Genomic DNA, 24,243 nt, shown 5'->3' with positions numbered 1-24,243 from the left:
TTTTCCCTTCTTCTGCACCGAACAGATTGTCTTTTCAGATATTGCTAGCTATCTCCATCTACTGGACAGTTTGTGATGTTGTTGGGCCAAATGTCCTGTTTTAAATTAATTACTTGGACTGTAAAAACTAGTCTAACTATGTTCACTTAATGAAGCGAAGGCAGCAAAATAATTCAGGAACAAAAGGTTCTCCAACTTCCTAAGCAAAAGAAATTAGGTGTACAGAAATATGCTTTATCTACTTAGATTTTGAATCGAAGTTTGTTACAAAGACAACTAGTCTTAGTTGAACATCTTGAAGACGTTTCACCTCTTCTCCAGTTCAATTAAGAACTGAAGAAGCCTTTCATTTCAACATTTTCAAGTACAAAGCTGCCCAACATCTTACATGAGTGACTGAATTAGTCCTGATTTGGCTGTTCTATGTCGTCCTTTTTAAAATAGTGTATTTGTTCCTCTTCTGAATTTGACCAACCACCATGTCTCTGGTTCTTATCACATAGCTTTTAAAAGGAAAGACTCAGCAGGTTTGTATTGGTGCTATGCAGTTCCTTGTCAATACATTGTGTAATTCTGGGAAAAAAATACTTTTTTTGGGGTGGACTGATCAAATCCATGCACTAGTCATTACGATATGATTAGACACATCTGATTTTGGTAAGTTAACTATTAAATGAATATAAATTGTCTAATTTACATCCTTAGCCGAGCGACAACCAATAGAATTGTTGTGCCAAGGAGGTATCCAACAGGGATGTAGGCAGTGGTTGTAGTCTTTCAACTTGCATCAGATAATTAATTCTACCGCTTCCTGCAGTATCAGCTCCTACTGACTCTGTGAAGGAGGACACATCTGATCTGATAGCATATCCAACCGCAAGATGATATTGGCACTCAGTCGGGAACGCACTTACATTGCAAAATCAACTCACTTTTTCACAGATAAATATGTCATGGCAAATAAAGGAGGCATTGAAATAACAATTATTTAAAATATTATATTTACAAAAATATGAATTAAGTTGCAAAAGAGACAAAGTTTGGATGTCAGTAGTGTTAGTTAAGTGAGTGTGTGTGAAAAGTGTTTTGTGCATGTGTTGGATGGAGAAGGAGGACACAGTACTCAAACAAGGCACATGCAGAAATTCTCTCTAACAAGCACTTTATGGTTACTTCCCGGAAGAGAAACATAACCATTTCTAAGAAAAAGTTCAAAGGCCTCTTCAACACTGAGCTCCCCCTGGCAATCAACCCAAGGAAACTCACAATAAACCCTTGTCAATGGATTGCATTAGTTTGTTTCAGTTTTAACTGAAAAAGCATGACAGTCTGTTTTCCAGTGACCTTTGTTACGACAATAATTACTAAACAAATCACTGTTGCTCTACTGTCTCTGGATTCAATGTGGGACTTGAACACACCACTAGATATAGCCTTTGTCATGTCCTCTCTAATAAAAAAAAACAATCAGTTACCTACCCAATCAGTTTAGTGTGACAAAACAAACTCATCAACTCCTCATCTGTTTCAACATTCCTGAAGCATGGGCAATATGCTTTTCATAAGCAATGACATTTCATGAGCTTGAAGGTCAGAAGATTTGACTTTTGAATCATTTAAACTGTAAGAGACAGCGCTGAGCAGGCTCCTAGTTCAGCTGCACTGTTTATATTTACGACATTTGATACAAAGGACATACAAGACTCGGAGTGTGGGCAATTTCTCCTGAGCTGAAGGTGGATGTGTTTGTAGTGCTGCAACCAACATGACTTTGTTTAATGTTTCATGTCCAGTAACACGAGATACACCCAGACGCAAACATCAAGGTGATTTATCAAATAATGATGTTGACAAAAGTATTTTGATGCATTCATATATCAAGGATAACGTATGTGTAGTTCTTCACATTCACTCAACATTACTACACTGGCTGAAGTTGGTTAGCACTGGAATTTCAACAGTATCTCACAGGGTGTCATTGATGCTGTTTTCATGTGCTGCTCAGATGGACCAGAAGCAAAAAGTTTGTGCAATACGTTGTTCCCACGTCAATCAAATTTCTGAATAATATTTTGTAAGGCTGTGTGGGGTGTGCAATAGCGTCATGGTGTCCCTGTATGCTTTTAATATTTTCTTACCTTTGTTACTTTGTCTCTCATGCATTATGAGTAAGCATGAGATCTTGTGCAATATGGCTAATGTGCCATATATGTTATGCTGTCCTGCATTGGTATGTGCCTTTTTGTTAATGTGTGGATGGGGTTTTATCTATTGTTTTTATTTACTGATTCGAGTGAAAGCAGCTGAATGTTTGGTAACACTTTGAGTCCAAGACAAATGTCCACAAGGGTACAATGAACTGTATCGTATCGAATGATTTAAAAGTATCTTAACATAAAACATTTTTAAAAAATTATCCCATGTGACTGATATGAAGTTAAAGTCGGGCACCTATTTCTTTCCAGAGTTTCCAACCTTGTGGTCAGTGGGCATTTTTTGGGTCCACCTCAGTAGTCTGAACATTTCAGCAGGGATACTAACTTCTGGGTTTTGTGCAGTATGGTTCAGATGCATCCTTTCGGGAAATGAATTGTATTTTAACACCCACAATGCTGTGCGAAATTACATTTAAAATGTCACTTTGACATGCGACTCCAAATCAAAATAAATGAGGATGGACCAAAAGAAAACAAAACAGGATGGATGCAGCAGGTTCAGATAACGCACCCAAATTGTTTACACACAATGTGAACCTTTGTATTATTTACTGAGCCATCGTGCATATCACATCTGAGTTGGAGTGTCAGTAACATGAGGCGGGCTAATGACACCACTTCCGCACTGACTGAATCAGACGAAGTAGGAACAAATATCGGCCTACTGTGTGTGCCTACTGAACAGTATTCAGCACAGATAGAAGGGAATGTCTACTGTCAGATTGTGTAGGCACTTTGCAATTCGGAAGCACTTAAAAAATGAAGCCGATGCGCTAGTGCAGCGAGTGTCTGGGCGAGTGTTCGCTTGAGGCTGGCTACAGGAGTCCCCAAGTCACATACACACCACAGCTGAACCAGCCTGTCTTTACTGCAGATATTAACAGTCTGGATTTTGGTTAAAACAAATGACCTTCCCTTTATTAGGCAACAATGTTAAATTTGAAAGAAATGTAAACTAAGCAATAACACGAGGGGGAGTGATGTTGTACTGAATATCAGCACTAGTGTGATTATCTTTGGCACTCGGCCAACCTTTTCACGACTTTGATACTTCACCAACTTCACTAGTTCCGCAATTTGACTGAAACTTGACTGTTGGCAGGCAACTGAAACATTGTATTTTACTACATTCTTGCTACTCTGTTTGTGTCCAAGGTTACCACAGAGCAGCTACTTTGACCTTTACTTGTAAGTTCAAATTTATGAATTTTATCATGAAACCAGTCAAATTAGAGTCAGTTGTGTTATTCTGAGGTATGAGGTCGATGAATAAGAAAAACACTGTCAGGGTGATACATGCTGTCCCAGTGATGTTGTTCTCCTACCTCTTGTCCAATCAGATTGCTTGGTCAGAACAAACTGTTGTATAATTCATTTTGAACAATATATAAGCATTTTTCACAAAGACATGTAACCCATAACTATATCATATTGGTAAACAATTTATTATTAACAAGTAGATCCACAATTGCAAACCTCAATTTTCCAAATGAATGACAGTTTGGTTCCATCTGTTACCGTCAAAATGTTTTAATACAATGCTCCATCGATCACTAGTGGATCTTTTCTAAAAGTCTAAAGAAAAGGAAACAACAAAAAGAAAACAGTGCACCAGCTGTTAGCAACCGCTCCAATGTGCCGAAATCAATCAAGGGCACCCCATATACATAGTACAGAATCTCTATTGATGGTATCTACATTTTAACCTAAAGAAGAGCTAGAGAGGGAAACGATCATTGCAGTCTTGACAGATGTAGAATATATCAGGTTTATTCCTCACCAGCCATCTTTTTTTTTTTTTTCGTGTAATGCCCATATTTTACGGCCATCATGCAGCAGGAAAAAAGAATAAACGCCGAGCTTATTCACACAAATGATTGGAACAAAATAGTCCAGTTTTTATTTTTTTGTGGTTTCTGTAAATGTGGGAGTGGTGCTCTGACCTGAACATTGATAAATAAAACATTCACAAAACTGCTATTATGTTTTCCTTTTCTGTCAGGATCTTTTGATATTCTTTAGACACTGAAGAAAGAATAACCAAAAGTATAATCATTCCATACAATTAGATTTTCCTTTGACCAATGTCCTTATGCAATAGAATGTGTATTTTCCTCTTTAAAAAATCCTACTCATCCTGGGAAGAACATGTTGGCTAAAACATTCTTTCCCTTTTTAGGCCCCTCATGAATAACTTGATGTTTTGCTTCCGACATCGTCCTCCTGAGATCCCAAACTCTGAAAAAAAAAAAAGGAAAAAGTATAGAGATATATATATATGTTACAGTCATCCAAGCACCTGGTTGAAAAAAGCTTCCTGCTGCACTTCCATAACACAAGGTCTAACTTTTTGGAATCCTTTTGAACTAAGTAGTCATTTTTTTCCAGGTATTTATACTAGAACTGGTTTGCTGGATTTTTATTGTGAGAAAACACAACAAATCATACTTTAAAATGGTCCATGTTGAATTTGAAGGTTTTACTAGGAAACTCAGTAAACTTTCATTTCAAAACAAATATCCTAAAACGAATAACCATTGCCTTTTTTTGTCACAGTATCAGAGCTTTCATAACACTTCAATATCATTCAGGGCATCGTGTGTTGGCCGTTTACCAAGTTCACATTCCTTAAATCATATATTTCAGCAATTTTAAAATGTAATTGGTGTACAATACAGTTCATCTAGAACTAAGAGAAAAAGGTGGAAACCAGCACATGCAAAAGCAAAAAAATCGGTTCGATTAAGTAGTAAATGTGAATACAACTGACATGTTTGGTGTAATTTAAATAACCTCACCTTTTGCACAAACTGGGGGTTTACTGTGATTTCTTGATCCATAGACTTTAGTTTCTCATCCAGCTCTATACATTTCAACATCTGGACAAAAAGCAGATCAGAAATAGAAATCAAACATACTTCTAGACAGTATACATAACATTAAGATGTATATGATACAGATATCATGTAAAGCAAGACAACATTGAAAATAACAGGAGCACATATTTACCTCTTGGTCTATTTTGTGGAGCATAGCTGGGTTGTTGTATTTTTCTGGGTTGTCGTGGAAGCAGACCATACCATCCTTTTGGTTAATACTAGCGTAGATCTCACCATCTTCAATCTGCAAAGAAGCAAAATATAATAAATGGTGACTAAACTTGACCTTGAATGGCGCTTTTGAGTGGTCAGTCTTCTGACATCGCAGATCACACTTGCCTATTCAAAACACATTCACACACTGATGGCAGAGACTGCTATGAAAAGTGTCAATCGTTCATATCTTTCTTAACATGAGGGGCAGAAATCTCCTGAAAGACTCAGGATATTTCCAGGAGGAGTTGTATGTGTGAACGCAAACAGCCAAATATTTTGCTCGGATTCACCCGGAGTTTCTTCGGCCAGACCCCGAGTAATTTTTCCGCAGCAAGTCCGAGTGGGCTGATGTGAGAACGCAGCTGGATATTCTCCGGAGAATTCAGTTCGAGCCAATAGGAGGGCGGGTGACGTTTATATACAGTGACTGCCGAGTGTGCACGCGACCGCTACGATCTCCGTGCAGGTAATTAAACGGCTACATTATGTTTTGTGTTGTGTAGCGGACTCTGTTGCTTAGTCCGCTACTTCCGCGTTGTTTTTTTTAACTTCACGTCTTACTTCATCAATGACTATTTTTCCAGGACAAAAATGAGATGCTGGCGAGACACCAAAAATTTTATTTTTTTTACCTAAGAACAATCTATCTAACACTAAACAAAGTATTGTTGAACTTATCATTTGTCTTTAGTGCTTTTAAGAGAAGAGAAAATAATGTTGAAGAAAATAACATTCAAATCATTTTATATGCCCTCATGTGCAGTAATAAAACATTTCATTTGATTGCCACTAAATGGGTGGATGGTGCATTGATCTAGGTTATTCATTATTTAATCAACTCACCATATGTAACACATATTTTTCGGCTTCCTGGGGTCCTGAAAGCTGCACTCGACTGGCCATGTCTTGCAAAGACAGCGTCAGGAAGGTCTGCAGCAGACAGAAAGAGAAACTTGCACTTAGAGCATTTACACAAAAAGAATACCAGGTTCAATGACTGAAACCTCATCAATTGTTACTTTTCATTCGATCAACCCAGTTGGATATTTCAAATTGGTCAATTAAGATGCACAAAGCTCAACTACATATGGTTCTTGGAAGTTGACATTCATGTATTGTCATTTTGTTGTCATCTGTCATTTTGATAATGCAGCACGGTTTGCATAGGTTCATGATCATTATTTTAAAAAGTCAGATATACTAAAATAAACACAACCTAAGTAAACCGGTTCATTTTTCAGTGTTCTTTAAACTTGCTCTGAACCACTGGTCAGTCTCAAGTCCCAATTTAGCCAGTATTTCTGATATTGGTTAAACATCCCCGGAAAACAATGTTTAAAGCCACTGTGAGGAACTTTCATTATGTGACTTACTTAAAAAAACGGGTGGACAAAGCAGTTCCCTTTATATCTTTATTCATATTGTCTCGTACATATTCCGTTATTTTTACTGACCAAAAGTCTCATCCTGCTGTCAAATATATATACAGTCAAATGTTTCAGTCACAGTAAATACCTGGAGAATGTTAGATTAGAGGCTGATTTGGGATTGTGCTGTAATTGCCTAGTCTGACACCAAGCCAATGGCAACGCTTACAGGCAATACAGATAGTTATACGGGCAGTATTCTTTTGTAGCTCTTATAGGGTCATCAGTGTTGTTATCAGTCCATTTTATAACAAGCTTAACACTCCTCACAGGAGCTTTACACCTATCCTTCAAATGAACATCATGCCAGTGTTATGCTTGACATGACTGCATTTTTGTTGGTGTTTTATAATATTTCACATTGTGTCATTTGCAAATCCTCCTGCCCCTGTACCAGAAATCTGCAGTGTTTTTATTTGTTGAAAATATATATCTTTTTATTTGTAAAGGGACCATGTACAATATTCAACATAAATGTTGCCATTTGATGCATTGTACCAGAGTTATCTTAGAGCTAGTTTACATCTGCAGTACCTCTACAGGTCACAATTAAAACATCACATAGTAATAAAACATTAATAAAAAAAGAAACTATATCAAACAGCAGATTATCCCAGAGCATGTTATCGACTCCGATGAGTGAAAGTTAATAAAGTGACTTAATGGCTGTGGCGCGTGTGGGAGAAGAATATACTGATGAACGGAAAATGTAATGCAGCCGTTTAATCCAGTGTATAAGACTTTAATATCTATTTTTTCGTCTTAAAAGTTGGCTGCGTCTTATACACCGGTTAGACCAATATATCAGTATAAAATGGTGAAACGCACCGTCATTACTGCGGGTGCAGCAGCCACTTGCACTGCAACCTGATGCAGTAATAAATGCAGCCCCATTCATTGTGTATTGAAGGTACAGTACAGACAGTCTATGGTCATGCAACGATCACAGGAAATAAACGTCACCACCCACTCCCACTCCCACTCGCTGAGGTGAATTCTCCTGATAATATCCTGCTGTATTCTCACATCAGCTCCCTCAGACTGTCTGCAGAAAACAAACCTGAGGGCTGGCATGGAAGGGAAGTTTTTGGTGGCTTCATCTGTATAGTTTGGTATTAAAACTTTCACTTCCTGTGAGTAGATGATCTAAGTACTTTCCCTCTATCTACCAAGGTAAACAAACTCATGTGTCAAATCATATGTGGTATTTTGCATTTTTACAAGGTTAGCACACCAACAGCCTAAAAGAACTAATGTTTTTTAATATAAACTGAGATCTTGCATAAAGTAATTATTTCCGATAACGATTTTTCAGGTTTCTTGAATACGCTAGTGTGTACTAATGCTAGATTATTGTGACAAATGAGAGGTCCAATCTAGCGCTTGTTTCTAGCAAGGCATTTTCTAAGTAAAAATGCTTGTTTCTAGACAAAGGCACCCTTTTTGCTAACATTATTCACATACTAGTTGTGTAACAAAGCAACAGCTGAGTAGGTTAACTGAGAGTAACGCTAGGTCATGAAAATTGAATCACACTCATTCAAACTGATAGTCAGGTAATTTGTAATAGGTTGTCCACTCTGTGCTGATCTGTAGTGCAGCAGTAGTGAAGTTTTTGTAGCAAATGAGAAGCAGATGAAAATGAAAAATTATTCACAAACATTTCATCTTATCTGTCAACCAATTCAATTTGGTACCTGCTTCTAATTTGGAACCTAGAAACATACAAGAAAACAACGAACAGACAGGCAGACACACCCACCTTTGTTAACCTCTGGATGTTCTTCTTGTAGAGGGAAGAGAGGCATTGTTTGACTAGGCCTGTGTTGTTGTCTCTTGTGAAGGTTTCGCTGTGTTTATTGACCAGGTTGCGCAGTTCAGCTGGGTTGTTGGTGGTGTAAACCTGAGATAACTCATGGTATGCGTTGCTCAGGGGCTAAACAATAAAAACAGAAAAAGAGACAGAACAGCGGGGGAAAAAATAAAAATTAATGGAACGACCAACGACCAACAGCAAAACTGTATATACTGGTTTAAGAAATGTGTGCAACATGAACATTGAGTTACTGAAGTCTATTGATCATAGTTTATTTACAGAATTTTGCTATAGCAAAATGAAAATTGCCACTCCTGTGGAAACGCTCTATAATCATATTGAAAAATATCTTGCTAACAACAGAACTTATGATCAGTGTCTGTTAGAGGTGGGGGAAAAAATGTATACAGCATGGTATCGCGATATTATATCGTCTAATAGTCGCCAAGTATTGATACTTTTTTAATATCAAATATGCATTGTTAAAAATTCACATACCAAGTTAGATTAGACTGAAATACTAACAGTTAAGATGGTGAGGTGCATGGAGCATTTTACAGAAAAACGTTTTTTTTTTAACTGAAAAAAGATGCTAGCGCTAGGTGGACATGGGCCTTAGAGGACTATATTATAACCACCAGGCTATCCAATGTCCTGTACATTATCTATCTTGAAAGTAAAACACACAATTTTGCCAAAGGTTGTAAAAAAAAATAATAATAATAAAAAATAAATAAATAAATGTACAGCCGGTTTTCGTTAAATCTTATTTCTGCAAAGTTTACAGTCTAAAAAATGTCATACCCAGCTACAACAGAAAAATAAATCTGGCCTGATATTACATTTCACCATGATTGTACCTCATATGATTGCATGAAACCAATAAAACTTGACTGACTGAACCAAATATTCACAACTGCCTGCTGGAGTGTCAACACTGTCAGGATGAATATTATTAAGCACACTTACCTTAAAACAATGCTGACAAAGCACAACAGTACAATACAACCTGCTTTGAAGAAGTTAATATACATTTTTGTTCAAACTGTTAAAGAGAGCTTATCATTTTGGATCCTGCAGTTTGTGGCTCTATTGAAACCTAAACTCAATTAATGACCTGTTACTATATCACATTAAACAACAGCACCACGAACTTCTCCGTAATGACCGAACATTTAAAAAACATTTTAAACAGTTACAACAACAAAAATGCAATAATTCCATAGAAATGTTTCGTACCTTGATGAACCTTCCTACTATTTGTGAGGTGTATTTAGGCAGTGGCTGCACTTTGCCATGGAGAATGAGTGACACCAAGATGTATTTCTTGTAGGCTTCCAACATGATGTGGCTCACAGCCATAGCTGGAGTGGTTATGGCCTGACGAAAGAAAAAAGAAATCAGGGCAAGAGAAGTAAAAGTGACAAACACTGAAAAGGTTATTGGTCATATTAGCAACTGATTCTTAAGGAAAGTTTGTAACCCTTTAAGATGTGTTGAAGTACCTGTTCATAAAAATACAGTGCTCTTTCAAAGTTTTTGAGTCCGGTGTAGATCAGTCCACCATAGTAGTAGTAGCATAAAAAGTGCTTTGCGTCGTAAGCTCCATTCTCTTTGCAAATGTCCATCATGTCCAACTCCAAGAAGGGCAGGGCGGGCTTAAAGCACTTCGCTAACAAGCACAGCTAGAAGAAAAAAAAAGGTATACATGACTCAGAGAGTTACACTGGACAGTCTTGGAAAAGATATTGCTTAGAGAAAGCCTGTGTTTGAATTACTAAAGACGCATCACAAACAGAGTAAACTATTGTTTTAAGAGGGAATCAAAAACATTTAGGGGTAACTTTGGCATTGATAACAAATGGAGAAGCTAAAAGCATTACAATCTCTGGAAGAAAAATAAAATTCAAACTCAATCATGACGGCATTCAGCATGGGGATTCTATATGGGGGGGGGGGGGTTACTTACCTGACACAGGTCTGCATGAACTGAGGTAAGTTGGTTTGTGTTCATCTGCATTTTGTCTATTGCCTGTTTTAGGACAACAACACCCCTCAATGGCTGTCGGAGAAGGAAAAAACAAAAGTTGTACTCAGTGGCAGCTTCAGAGATAATCAAACACATCAGCCTGTAGAGCAGTTTAAACAACATCAAAATCTTTAAATCAAGGAGGACAAGGATAGCATGCTAATCTTTGATGTTGAATCTCAATGGTGTGCTTATTGGGCAACTCACTTTTCATCAAAATTAAAAATCTGAATTAAATGTACTAGTTTTCCAAGGCTGCCAGAGCATGTGTAAACATCCCATTTAAAAGCTACATCAAATATAGACTCTCTCTTTGCTCATCATGGGTCATGATGGGGTAATATTACCTATTTATAAATTAAATTATCTATCATTATATTTAAATTTATTTTACACTAACTGGGTACTACAAAGAAATCTCTACACTTATTCATCAAATTCATTAATTAATCAAGAAAAATATTAATTTGGGGTAAAATTTCCTTTCAAACCAACAACCCTCAGCATCAGCAGTCTTACCTGTTTACGTTCTACAAGGGCGTTTGTCAACTGGTGACAGAGACCAGCAACTGCAAGAAGAAACAGAAAGGAAATGAAATGTTAGATGATTATCTTGTTCAGATGGATGTGCAGAACACATCCAAACTAATTCTAGGGGGAAAAACTACAAAAAAAAATTATATTTTCTTAAGTAAATGCATGTTTTGAAGTGTGATATTTGTAATGTTTTTATTTGGTTAATAGTCTGTAATTACGCCCCTACTAGTAGCAATGTGGGTTTTACCAAGAACTTTTTAGAGCTATTATTAAGTCCTCACAATCCCTTTGTTAATTGAGATTTTATTCTGTTTTGTTAGCTGTCATTTTATCAATGTATTTTGATAATGATTTAAAGTAAAGCTGAGCTCAAAGAGAATTTTCTGGACTGTGATTTTTTTTTGGTTCTTAAAATCTCCCAGATTGCAGGTAACTTCCTGATTAACAGTGTTTTGAAATCCATACATACCCTAACAGAAGGCTGTTTTTGTGGATATTTTCATCACTTGACCTGGACTTCAACAGCCATTTCTTTTGGAGCTATGTTTTAAACTGCACCACAGCCTTCAATTATTGAGCATGCACACAGTATCAGATCAGATGTTCTGGTCAGCGATGATGAGTACACATTAAAATTACACAAATGAAAAGCTGCATTCCTCCACAGAACACAGTGTGAGCTACATCATGACCAGGAAACTCCCTTTGAGCCTTCTGGAAAAGCACAAGCAAGCACTAACTGACTTTGATATCTTCCTCAAAGTGAATTTTGGGTTCAGTGTGTCATGTCCATGGTATTTTCTGACCCCAAACAGCTGACATATGAAGGGCATTATACACTGCACAGCAGGCATAGGAATGAGAGGCCCTTGTAAAGATTTTAATTGTTGTTTCAGTAAATTGAAGGCTGTTTCAAAGGCCTTTTGTGTGATGTTTAGGTTGTGGACGGGCCAATTAAACTTCAGTGTATTGAAATGACGCAGGTGCAACCCTTTGATTGGACGACTGGATAGCGTTGTATTTTCCTTATTTACAACATTTCCGATATCTCTGCCATTTTCTCAATTCTGATAAAGTACGCTGCAGGCCAACATAATCCACTGCTTAATATTTTTCAGTGCCAACATAATATGATCTGTGGGACAGCTGTGGCTCAGTGGTAGAGTCGGTTATCTTTCAACCGGAAGGCTTTAGGCCAGTAATGTCACACTGATATAGCCATACCAGCAACAATCACGCAATGAAGGCTGAGCTCGCACTTTTGCATAAAGAGCAGTCTGAAAAGGGCTAATAATAATATTCAATTGCAGTTGTTATGCTATACACCATGCTTTCCATTGCTGTTTGATATGTTGTCTTTCTGCTCTTTTCAATGAAACAGGTTTTAATGTTTTGCTAATCATCACATTCTGTGGGGTTGTTGGGGTGAGCATCACCCAACCCTAATACTGATCACTGCAGAGATCTGTTGTTTGTGACTGAAAAATCTTCAGAACAACAAGTAGCCACGACAGACATGATTCAAAAACACTCAGAAGCAGAGGACTTATCAGAATCTTGACTTACAAGTGTCTGTTGCATATCTTATGTGCTCCCCATTGCAAGTGCTGATGAAGAGCTGAACTTGGGAGAAAAGCGTCTCAAAGTCAGGGATGTTTGGCATGGAGAACTTCACAAATCTGAAAAAAACCAAAAAAAAAAATAAATGTGATATAGAAAACACCTTGCAAAGAAACAAGGAGAACTAGTTGGGGACTATGTGGGACAAAAAGGAAATTGCAAAATTGGTAGGTGTATTTCTTACACATCTTCAATGGATACATTGAAGTTAAATGTAAAGGTGTAAGAAATACACCTACCAATTTTGAAAAAGTCTACTTACAGCACAGCCAGCACTCCCAGAGAGTGCTCCTGGATGTCCAATGCCCCTAGCACCGTATCCAGGTGGGACAGATTTTTGGCAAGCAGCTCCCCACTCTTGTTGATCAACTCACACAGCTGAGTCATCTGACCTGGGTGTTTGAGGACCAGGAGCACAGAGAGAAAGTTCTTTTAGACCTTCTAGCATACCATTAAGTTCTTGTATAGAAAGATACAGACACATACACAGGCGTGCCTGTACTATTGTAAAAAGAAAATGCATAAAAACAAATTAAAATTCTTATAATAACAATCCCTCAATATCAATAAGTAAATGAATAAATATTTTTCCAATGGTTAAATTTGTCAAAAAAAAAAAAAAAATGGTCCTGTCCATGACAAACAAGAGGCCAATGTGCACAAATGTACATAAACAAACAGGCGTACAAAATTGTTCATTAACAGCCAGCTCTGGATGTGTATATCAATTTAAATCAGCCGATCAAGTGTTATATCGAGGCCTTGCAGAAGAGCTATTGCAAATGGGATTGACAGATGACTTAAACCAATAGCGTGCACGGGTTCCGTCCGCCAGCCAATCATTTGGGGACGAGGCGGAACTACCGGTAGTCGATCCCCAGAAATTATTTTTCTACTCCAAAAACAAAAAGTGTGTTTTTAACGTAATCATGTAAGAGCTAACAAGTTCGCAGTCAACACTGGAATCTCCGAAAACTGATGTACATTCTTGTGGTACTTTAGAAACTCTATCGGCAGAGACTGTCATTTTTGCGTCATGTTTACATGATAAAGCAAAAAGAGGGCTCTGGCTGCTGAGCGATCGGCAGGGCAGTAGATAGCATGTGATAGCTAACACGCTAATACTTCTCATTCTAACACATTCAGAAACCATACCTTGAGCGGAGAGCTGCCGCACATTGTTCACAAACTGCTCCAATGCAGAAGCCATTATTTCCTGGGTCCGAAGTGGAGAAAATGTGCACTGTTTTTCATTCAAACGTCATCGACAACTCTGTCCGGATTAAACAAGGGGCAACGGGCCACACAGCCGCCACTGAGGTGAAGATATCGCGAGATTATAATACAAGAACGACTGCAACGACATTTACGAATCAACCACTGAACTCTTAAAGAGCCAGTCACACTATTTGCTGACATTTAGCTTCACTTTGAAAAATACTATACCGTACATAAATAAATATATACTATATACATACATATATATGTATATACAATATGAACACACATGAATATGTATATATACATATATATGTGTGTGTGTATACATGTATACATATATACACACATACATACATACATACATATATATGTATATATATATTATACAATAAATTATTTTTTGTCATAAAATAAGCATAATGAGTTCAATAGTTATCTATTTTCAAACTGCTGCTAGTTTCCTCTTTACGCAGAAACGTATTCGGTGTTTAATTTGGTATTGAACAAAGATGTTGGTAGATGTAGGAGCCATAGACTGTAAGGAGCTCATTTCTAAATTGAATTAAAAGACCACTGATAATAGACTGGACACCTACGTTTCTTGTTTTGGAAAAGAGTTACAACTAAATTTAAATCATGCATTTTCGATTAAACTTGTAAATTATATTCTTTTAGCACTCTTTTCGACACACTTTTTTTTTTACACTGTTAATATGTTTCCTCTTTTTCAGTCTAACTCTAACAGTGTTTGAGTAAAATATAAATGTTTCTTGACTTGGTATGGCAGCATATAGCAGCCTTGTTTTTCCGCTTTTATAAACTTTTGTAGCTTCCAGCATTGTTTCTGTTACAGAGCTACTGTATTGTAGAGTATAGTAAATAGTGTAATGTACGTAGTTTAAGACTGAAAGCAAATAAATATTAAATGAGTTGCAATAAATATTGATAAGCAAGGGAAACTGAAGTTTATTTTCTTATTTGACACAATTTCAATACATTCATTTTCATTCAATGTAATAACTTCTGAAAATAGAGAATTATAATATATTAAATAAGTTATACAAATTCCATATTCATTTAGAATTGGTTATTTACATTTGGACAGAAATAATACAATGTGCCTTAAATATACCAACCATTAAAGCCATTTACTTTCACCATTACTACTGCCACTACCACTCCTACTTGTTATAATAATAATAATAATAATAATAATAATAATAATAATAACAATAACAATAACAATAACAATAACAAAACAAATATTGTTAAACTGTGGCAAGTCAACATTGGTCTCATTAAAAACATGGGAGGAGTGAATCATCTCGTTCACCTGCAATATCTTTGCAGCGAGCAGCAGGCAGTACAGTTCTGTTGCATTCAAGTGCTATCGGACACATCGGGAAAACGAGTTGTAAAATGCACATGAACGCCCGCTCTAGTCGGAACAACAACTCGGACACTCGGGAAAACAATTAGGTGCCCGACTTGTCAACTTTAAGTCACATTCGTCATCACATGGGGGGCAAAATGTGTTTCGCTAATGCTAAGACCCTTTTAATAAATTCACATATTGCACATAAACGTTTTACTAAAATATAGCTCATAACATTCACACGTCTTCTTGGTACGATTTTTTTGTAGTTGTTACAACAGTCTATATTTTCGTGTGAACACAGTGAAGTCGGAAGACCAACTTCACAACTCGGAAACTGGGACCTTCCGAGGAGCACTTGAATGCAGCATCAGTGCGTCTTCTGTGCAAAGATCTTCTCGCCTCGACGCTGCAGTGCTTGTTTTGTAAACTTCTAGGTCGTTTTAGTTAAGGTTGCACCAACACATACAACAGATGCAGTGCTTTAAGAATAATATATTCTTGAGATGGCTGCAGTACATGCTGACAAACTGTGCAAACAGCTCCAGTTTTCTGTGGCTAGAGGCATTTCATGTTTGACCTGCCCGCTGCTGTGCAGATAGCCTGAGCTAAAGTTTGCTACCGTCCTTCAGCTTACCTCCAGCTGGCGGACATAAATAATTACAATAAAGCAAAAGGTTTATGACACGGTAAACTAAAGTATAGCCTATGCCGAATTAATTAACTATTTCTACTCGTGGTTTGGTTCGTCATTATGTTTCTGCTATCAAGTGCAACACGTCAGTCCGGAAGAGGGGAAACTTCGCTTCGTTACATGCTACATAGGATTTGCCTTAAAATGTCTTCTTCTGCCTCGGGTAAGGCGCTGCGTGTTTTGGTAGACATGGACGGTGTCCTAGCAGACTTCGAGGGAGGGTTCTTGAGAAAGTACCGGAGCAGATACCCAGAAGAGCCCTTTATCACCCTGGATGACAGAAGGGGTTTTTGGGTGTCGACGCAGTATGGGCGGCTGAGGAGCGACCTGTGTGTGAGTGATGTGCAGAGATTACATGTGTACTCAATAACAACCCATACGGAAATTCAACTTTTAACCCTCCTGAGTGCAAGAGGCCCATGAGAAGTTTTATCAGTGCATGTAAAATTGTTTAATTTTTGAATTAACTTCAGTGTATCCATTGGAGATGTGTAAGATTGAGTGTTTACAGGTGTGAAACTTGTAAAGTTTAGGTGTAGGATTTAAACAAAAGTGTAATCATACTTTTTTATATTGATTAATAATTTGATAACAGAGCAGTTCCTGCTTTGTTATCTTTGAAATAACAGTACACTGTTAAATTGCAGCTTTTACTATTCCTTTGGACAACAAGTGTCATGCTGACCCTGAAAAAGTTTCGCATGAATAAAAGCACATATTATATCAGTGGACATCTATAAGGTGTGTGTATAAGACTTATGTGCTTTGTGGGGGTTTTTTTATAACCTAAGGAAAAAGCCACTAGTATCTGGGAGTCTAAGGACTTCTTCATTGAGCTGGACCCTCTACCAGGAGGAGTAGAGGCGGTCAAGGAGATTGCCAAGATGGATAAGTAAGTCTTGATGATGTAGTTCCCTCATATAATTTGCAAGCTGATTTGGCTGCTGCTGATACAGTCACAGCATGTGATGTTAACATATTGATTGTAACTGATAGAGGGTGGTGACCTGTTGTTTCACTAATTACCATGTTTTGTCAGATTTATATTAGGTAGATTTTATTATAAGTTTTAAAAAAGTGGAGGAAAACTTAAGACCAAAAAACAAAAGTATAAATATTTCAGGTCCAGGCACTCAGGGTGGTTGGAAAAAATAAAATGCCTTTAATTCACAGGGCTACAAATCATTAAAATACTCTTAAGAGGCATCACAAGGAAAAAAAACACATCAAATCCAAGTAAAAATACAAAGAAGAACTATCATTTACCAGGAAAACATAATCAATAAAGTGTATTCAAGTGAAACTCACAATGTCAAAATAAACACTGTAATGGGACAGCAGATGTTGATCATGAATTCAATATGCACAAAATTAGTATCAGTATTTACATTTACCACAACCAAAATGACCTTTAGGTCGCTGAAGCCAACTGTCTACTTTAGGAGCAGGAAGGTAACTTCTTACTAGCTTGTCCTTGATTTTTGAGACTCTTCTAAAACTGATCCCTGGGGTTCAGTAAACGTTACAATGTTTACAATTCACTTAGCAGACGCTTTTATCTAAAGCGACGTACATCAGAGAGTGAGTACAACACTAATCCAGTCACACACCGACACCAACAGTGTAAACACATGGAAAATAAACTGTTTGTGAATTTAAAAATAATAAATAAAATTGTCCTTAAATACAATAAGAGGAGGGGCAGGGTTAAGAGGGACAGACAGTCATCATCAGTGAGATGAGAAAAAGGTGAACTGGCAGCTCTATAACGTTATTTTAACATAAACTATATCGATATTAACGGTATTGTCTTACCCTATATCTTGTTTGAAAATATATCGATTCAGCTTAAAAACTCGATATATTTCCCAGCCCCACCAGAAAGCCCACCTCCTGTAGATGGTCATTAATTCTAGTTATAAAGAATGTGTCTGCTGGTATGTTTTTTTTAACTAAGGTTTTGTTGTGTCTCTGTCTCTCCACAGTACAGATGTCTTTATTTGTACAAGCCCAATCAAACATTACAAAAACTGCCCGTATGAGAAGGTAAGCACTCTAACATTCAACATTACACCCCTTCTTCCTTAAATGTTGGGACAAATAGAGTGTAAAACGTAAATAAGAGTTCTCCATTCCAAACATCCTTGACTTTGAGATACCACGTTCAGCTCTTTATGAGTACTCGCACTGTGAGCGTATTAGATATGTAAGGGACTCTTGCAAGATGAGATCGAACCCTCGACCTTCCAGTTGAGAGGCGAAGACTCTACTAATTGAGCCACAGCCCCCATAATATGGGAATCATATTTATGTGCTTCCTATTTGTAGAAAAGTTTTTCAGTTAAAAACAAAAGCATGTCCTTAATGATCAGTAGGTGGGTTGGGTGATTCAAATCATATTAGTACATTTCTAACTCTTAAAGTTGGGATGTTGTGGGAAATGAAACAAACAATAAAACTCCTTAGCCGAATGTCTTTAGCTGTTATGATGCTTATATTAAATTGTCATATTAATAACCAGTCTTTTAGAATATTTTCAATCACGTGTGGATGCATACTGTTCATATTGCATGTGTTAATGAGCTTGGGGGTCAATTTTGGACAAGTGTGTACGAGGCTGGGAGGGGAAAAATCAGAATATACCCAGTACTATAATCTAGACTGTACCATTAGCCACTTTTACATGGACAGCAATATTACAATAATAACCAGAGTAAGAGAGAGTAAGCCATAATTGAATTAAGACATGTGGAGTATGCTGATCTTTAATCGCATTATTGTAGATGCATGTAAGCACCTTAATTGCATTATGACATTTTTCCGTAGCTTTTTGCAACACATACAGCAGTTACCAACTGCTTTACGGCGCAAGCCCTGAGCGGGCTCCAGAAATCAATTTGGAGATAACTTTGGGCGTATGAAAGGAGTGGGTCATTAATCAGACTATGCTCTTTTTACATTTTGGCTGGGCCTCTTACCTGAAGAAGTTTACATTTTCCACGAACTTCTTTTAAAGATCTTGAACGTTTACAGCTTTGGTTCAACTGCCACCTTTGAAAATGATGACATAAACAGAAGTCTGCTGCTCCTATGATGCAAATAAATATGGATGGGGGTAGACCAATACAACCTTTTTTCACGACACTGATTTGGATTTTGTTTTGATGATCCAAATCGATATATGATTTAGATTCAATTAGATGATCTGGATCTGGATATATATTGATAGCAGGGAGGGAGAGAGATGGTTGATCTGGCGATCTACATTTACTTTTTTCTTCAGGCTCGCTGAATCTTTTAATGATAGTATGTACATTAGATGATGAAATACCCAGATTCAATCTTGAAGTGTTTCACTATTTACCAGCGCAGTCTTTCACACAGTGAACCCCTCTTCACCTTTACTGTAGGGCGCGGTCACATTGGCAATCCGTACCGTGTCTAAGCACGCTTCAACCCTAAAGTCCAGTTTGTTTGGCCAGTGTGACCGCTCCACCTCATGCACGAGCACGAGCACGCGGATAAACAACACTGACAACCTTCATCATGGAGAAATCCGGAGTTTCATGGCTGTATCTGACTAACATGACTCAATATAAGCCACAAAGTAGCTGTCATGTTCTGTGTTTTTCTCTGATGTGCAGATGCGGAATCGACTGCGAGTCCCTTTTTTTTTTTCTCGAGTCCGCCTGTTTGTAAACTGAGCACGCTTCATAATAACACAAAGCGTGCGTGTGCTGTATTACAACGTGAACAAGAGGTAATCGTGCTTAGTCACGGTTGGTCCTGGTGCAGTGTGACCGTGACCGCGACCGCGTGCCGACCAGCGTCGGAATGACGCAGCTGGGGGCCAATCGTGCTTGAGTACGGCACGGTACAGACTGCCAGTGTGACTGTGCCCTTAGAGAGACTCAATGTGTTGCCAGTTAGCGATGTGATGTTTCATCAGGTGTTCATTTCAGCACGTCCCAACTCAGGCAATGGGGTTTTATTATGTAACCTCTCTATTGACATCTCACCATTTTATTTTTGTTTGTGTGTATGTTTGTTTGTCTCCAGTATGCCTGGGTGGAGAAGTATTTGGGCCATGACTTTCTTGAGCGGGTGATCCTGACTAGAGACAAGACATTAATCACTGGAGACATCCTTATAGACGACAAGCCTGATATTCTCGGTAAGAAATACACGTTTTTTGGAATGTGTGCAAACAGTATTTTTTCTTATCAGAATATCTGAAAGTGGGAGGACTTCCGGGACACGTTCAAGATGGCAGCTTCATATTGGTGCTCTCCAACAGGTTTACAAAATAACCCTGAAAATATCTCACATAATACAAAAAGTGCGTTGGATACAGAGTTGCAACAAGAAGTAGGAAAACCACGTCTTCGACTGAAAACATTGATGAATGGGGGACACAAGGTAACTCTATCTGAAGTAGCTCTCGGAACTGATTGAAGAAGCAGAATCAGCATTGCAGGCCACAATGATAAAACTGCTAACATGGAAGCTAAGTTGCTTGACCGAGGCTCACAGAGGAAACATCCAAATCAAACACGAAGAAGCAGAAGGCAAACGGTGCCTGCTGTGTGAACCAGTATTAGCCATCTACAATACTCAAACAACGTGCTGAATATGCTGAAGCTTGAAATTGTTAAAGGAAATGAAGGTGAAGTCTCAGAATTACTTTCCAGCGAAACAAAGGGCGCACTCGCACTAGGCAAAGTTCTCTCGTAACCGTGCTTAAGCACAATTTTCCCCCCTCCCCATACCCCCACTGGCCTGCACGCACACTGCTCCAGGACTAACGGGGCCTCTTGTACTTGATGAATACATGCATGGCTTTATGTAATTATGAAATGTGCTCATTTTACAAGACAGACGAACTCGAAAATAAAAAGTTTAAAAAAATAAAAAGGATGCGTGGTCGAGTCCGCATCCGTACATCGGACAACAACACAGAGAAAATGACAGCTACCTTACGGACCTTGTGGCTTATTTTGAGTCATTTTAGTCAGATACAGCTATAACACTCAGATTTCTCGAAAATGAAAGCTGTCCCACATTGTGTACTGGTGCTTGTGCTTGTACCGTGCAGAAGCACACCTCCTCCAAGGAAGTGTACCATGCTTGAGCACAGAGCGGAGCACTCGCTCAAAAAAATTGGACTTTGGGGGTGAAGTGTGCTTATGCAGGGTTCGAATGGCTTATTGTGAGTGCAACCTAAGGGTTTTCTACAGTGGTACCCCTCTGTATCAGAGTGCAGCTGAAGCAACAGAAGACATGGCTTTGCATGGACTTCCAGTCAACATCATACCCGCGCAGCCAGTCTGGAGGACAAGGAAAAACACTATGGAGGCTTAAATCAGACATACTTAATATGTCACTATTGAAATCACAAATGAGAGCAGATATAAAAACCCTCTTTGAAATCAATAATAATGGTTGGATCACTTCTTGTGGAATGGATTATTGTTTCTAATGAAAGAGTGCACATCTGATTAACTATTTTCTGGTTATTTATTGAATATTTTGAACTGAAAACAACACATTTTAGTTTTAAAGTAGAAATGAACTTCTATAAAACAGTAGAAAATAAATAACTTGCATTTCTTGCAAACCGTTTTTCTGCACTGTTTACATTTGACTTCGGCGTCGTCTTCCCTAAAGACAAAATGTGTCTAAACAATGGACATTACTTCATGTTCTCTTTTTTTTTTTTTAAAGATTTATTTTTGGGCTTTTTGTGCCTTTAATGTTGAGACAGTGGATAGAGTCGGAAACCAGGGAGAGAGAGCGGGGAATGACATGCGGAAAGAGGCCATGGGTGGAGGCGAACCCGGGCCTCCCACTCCAGACGACAGCCTTAATACATGGGGCGCGCGCACTAACCATTGCGCCACCAGCGCGCCCCACTTCATGTTTTCTTGGTGATATTTCCTTAAGTAAAAACAATTATCAAGCACACAGTTCAGTTAAAACCAACGTATCGGCCACTACTGTGGGAAGCTGAACATGCGCTAGTTAGAAGCGCTCTGAAAGCGAGGTGGTCGGCGCTTCCAGCACCAAAAAGCGCCATCAATGGAAACAGGCCCAAACACCATACAGATTTTCTGGAAAACAAAACACAAAAGATACTTACTGTACATACTACTATCGATGTAACCATGTTGTTCAATCCCCAATACATTATCAAAAGATTGCTTGTTATTCCTAGTTTACCTGTCAGTCGCAGTGAGTAAGACCGGGTTGTAACTTTCTATAGTATTCTAGTATTTGTAAACAGTTTTTAACTCAAGATCACTGTTTTGGAGTGTAAACTTTAGATATGATAACATTTGCCCAGATGCTGACAGACACCCACTACAGCATGTCTGGTAAAAACATAAGAATTGTCCTTCACTTGAAACAGTTTAATAATAAAAGATAGTTACAGTCCAGTCCTCTTTACGTGTGTGGTTCCGAGAGAGTATATACAAATGAATACCAATGGTATATGAATCATAACAAAATGTATGTCCAAGTAATCTGGTACAAGTAAATATTCTATTTACAGAATAAAACTGAAATAAATGAACAAGTGACTTACATTAGCTTCACGCACAGTCAACACGCTGAAAGTTAAAGGTCAGCAGGCAGTCACAACTCAGGAACATGTGGGAGCACATGGTGCACTGCCTAATTAAGGTACCAACTGAAAGTGAAACTACATGTCCATTAATATGCCTTTATATAAATGTTCACTAAGGGGCGCTGTGCTATGCCTGAACACAATTGCAGCTTGTCTGTGTAGGTTCCCAGTCATCCAGGTCATGGTCATTTCAGAGCTTGATCCAAAGGCAACTGGACTGGTTGAAGATCTTGAAGATTCTTAATTAAAACATTGTATCACTCATTTTTCTTTTAATATCAATAGTGTGGATCACTTATTAAAACACAGGAAATAAAGACGCTTGTCAATTATGTAACGTTGTACATATGTCTCCTAATCAGGTGTGGAGCCCAAACCAACATGGGAACACATATTGTTCACTGCCTGTCACAACAAGCATCTTTCCATCAGCTCCTCTCAGAGACGATTGCTGTCTTGGAATGATGACTGGAGGTCCATCCTTACCAGCAAAAGGCAGTGAAAAGCTATTTTGCCCAACAACATCAGCAACACGTGATTTCCAAGACCTGGAGATATTCTTGTCTTACCAGAATTCATCCCAAAAGAGAAGAACATTAAAATGTTTGGAGGGAAGTCAACAGCCAAGTACCAATACTGTGGAGACAAGACGGGGAAAAAAACACTCTTGCTGCTATCTGCTTGGAGAGGTCATTTGGGTCACCACAATGGGGCACTCTAAGCCTGAAGTTATGTTGTTATCCAGATTTTAAACTATTTAATTGAAACAAATATGTGCAAAACAGGATAAAATTATTTCAAACTTGTTGCATTGATGTTACATTTGACCTTCTTGGCTGTGTCTGACTAAAGTATGTCTTCTAGGAAATTTGTATTTGTAATCCATCTTCTGTTCTGTATGCTCTACTTTACAAAATACATTAAATTTGATGACTTTTTTTCTTAACTAATAAAGATTTCCCTCCTCTTTTATATACACACACACACACACACACACACACAAATACTGGGAAAATTGTTCCCATAGAAATAAATGGATAGTAGACAAATAACAGCTCAAACATACCGACTTGTGGGTCTGTACACCCTCTCATTTGGCAATGTAGATCATATAGCCTAATGGTTAAACAGATCACAAGACTTTAGACTATAACCTTTCACGCATAATGTCCACTTACAAAAGCCATTTTCTGCTAAATGCAATGGGTTTTGATGGAATAGTTTCACATAAGCCAGCTCAAGGGACTTTAGCAAGTCATAATATACACTGCCAATCACAGGCCAGTAGTTGTAAGCGTACCAAAAATGTCGTCTTTGGGCGCACTCACACTAGGCAAAGTAGTCCCGTACCGTGCTTAATCACAATTGTCCCCCCTCCCCATTCCCCCGCTGGCCTGCACTCACACTGCACCAGGACTAACCTGGCCTGAGCAACACAGAGAACATGACATTCACTTTACTGACTTTGTGGCTTATTATGAATCATTTTAGTCAGATACACAGATACAGATGCACCGTGCCTCTTCCAAGCGTGCCAAGAAGTGTAGGATTGGAGTACTCGCACTAATCAAACGAACTGGAATTT

At 38.1% G+C, this 24,243-nt stretch overlaps 2 protein-coding genes across 2 annotated transcripts; one reads left to right on the top strand and one right to left on the bottom strand.

Moving 5' to 3' along the window:
* Nucleotides 1-3,642: 3,642 nt before the first annotated feature.
* cops3 (COP9 signalosome subunit 3) lies at nt 3,643-14,068 on the bottom strand. Its single transcript, XM_020650329.3, has 12 exons — nt 13,896-14,068; nt 13,003-13,132; nt 12,687-12,799; nt 11,103-11,152; nt 10,524-10,616; nt 10,060-10,239; nt 9,794-9,934; nt 8,501-8,674; nt 6,155-6,241; nt 5,226-5,339; nt 5,015-5,095; nt 3,643-4,454 (listed from the first exon to the last, which is right to left on the bottom strand). The coding sequence occupies exons 1-12, from the start codon at nt 13,948-13,950 to the stop codon at nt 4,401-4,403; spliced, it is 1,272 nt and encodes a 423-aa protein (XP_020505985.1). The 5' UTR covers nt 13,951-14,068; the 3' UTR covers nt 3,643-4,400.
* A 1,624-nt stretch (nt 14,069-15,692) lies between these two features.
* On the top strand, nt 15,693-23,612 carry LOC109996267 (5'(3')-deoxyribonucleotidase, mitochondrial). The gene is made up of 5 exons (XM_020650315.3): nt 15,693-16,363; nt 16,822-16,922; nt 18,016-18,076; nt 20,090-20,204; nt 23,021-23,612. Exons 1-5 carry the CDS (start codon nt 16,091-16,093, stop codon nt 23,158-23,160), a joined length of 690 nt encoding a protein of 229 aa, XP_020505971.2. The 5' UTR covers nt 15,693-16,090; the 3' UTR covers nt 23,161-23,612.
* The last annotated feature ends 631 nt before the right edge of the window (nt 23,613-24,243 follow it).

The sequence above is a fragment of the Labrus bergylta genome, chromosome 21, assembly GCF_963930695.1.
Source record: "Labrus bergylta chromosome 21, fLabBer1.1, whole genome shotgun sequence".
NCBI classification, from domain to species: domain Eukaryota; kingdom Metazoa; phylum Chordata; class Actinopteri; order Labriformes; family Labridae; genus Labrus; species Labrus bergylta.
This window is presented reverse-complemented; position numbering and strand designations above follow the sequence as displayed.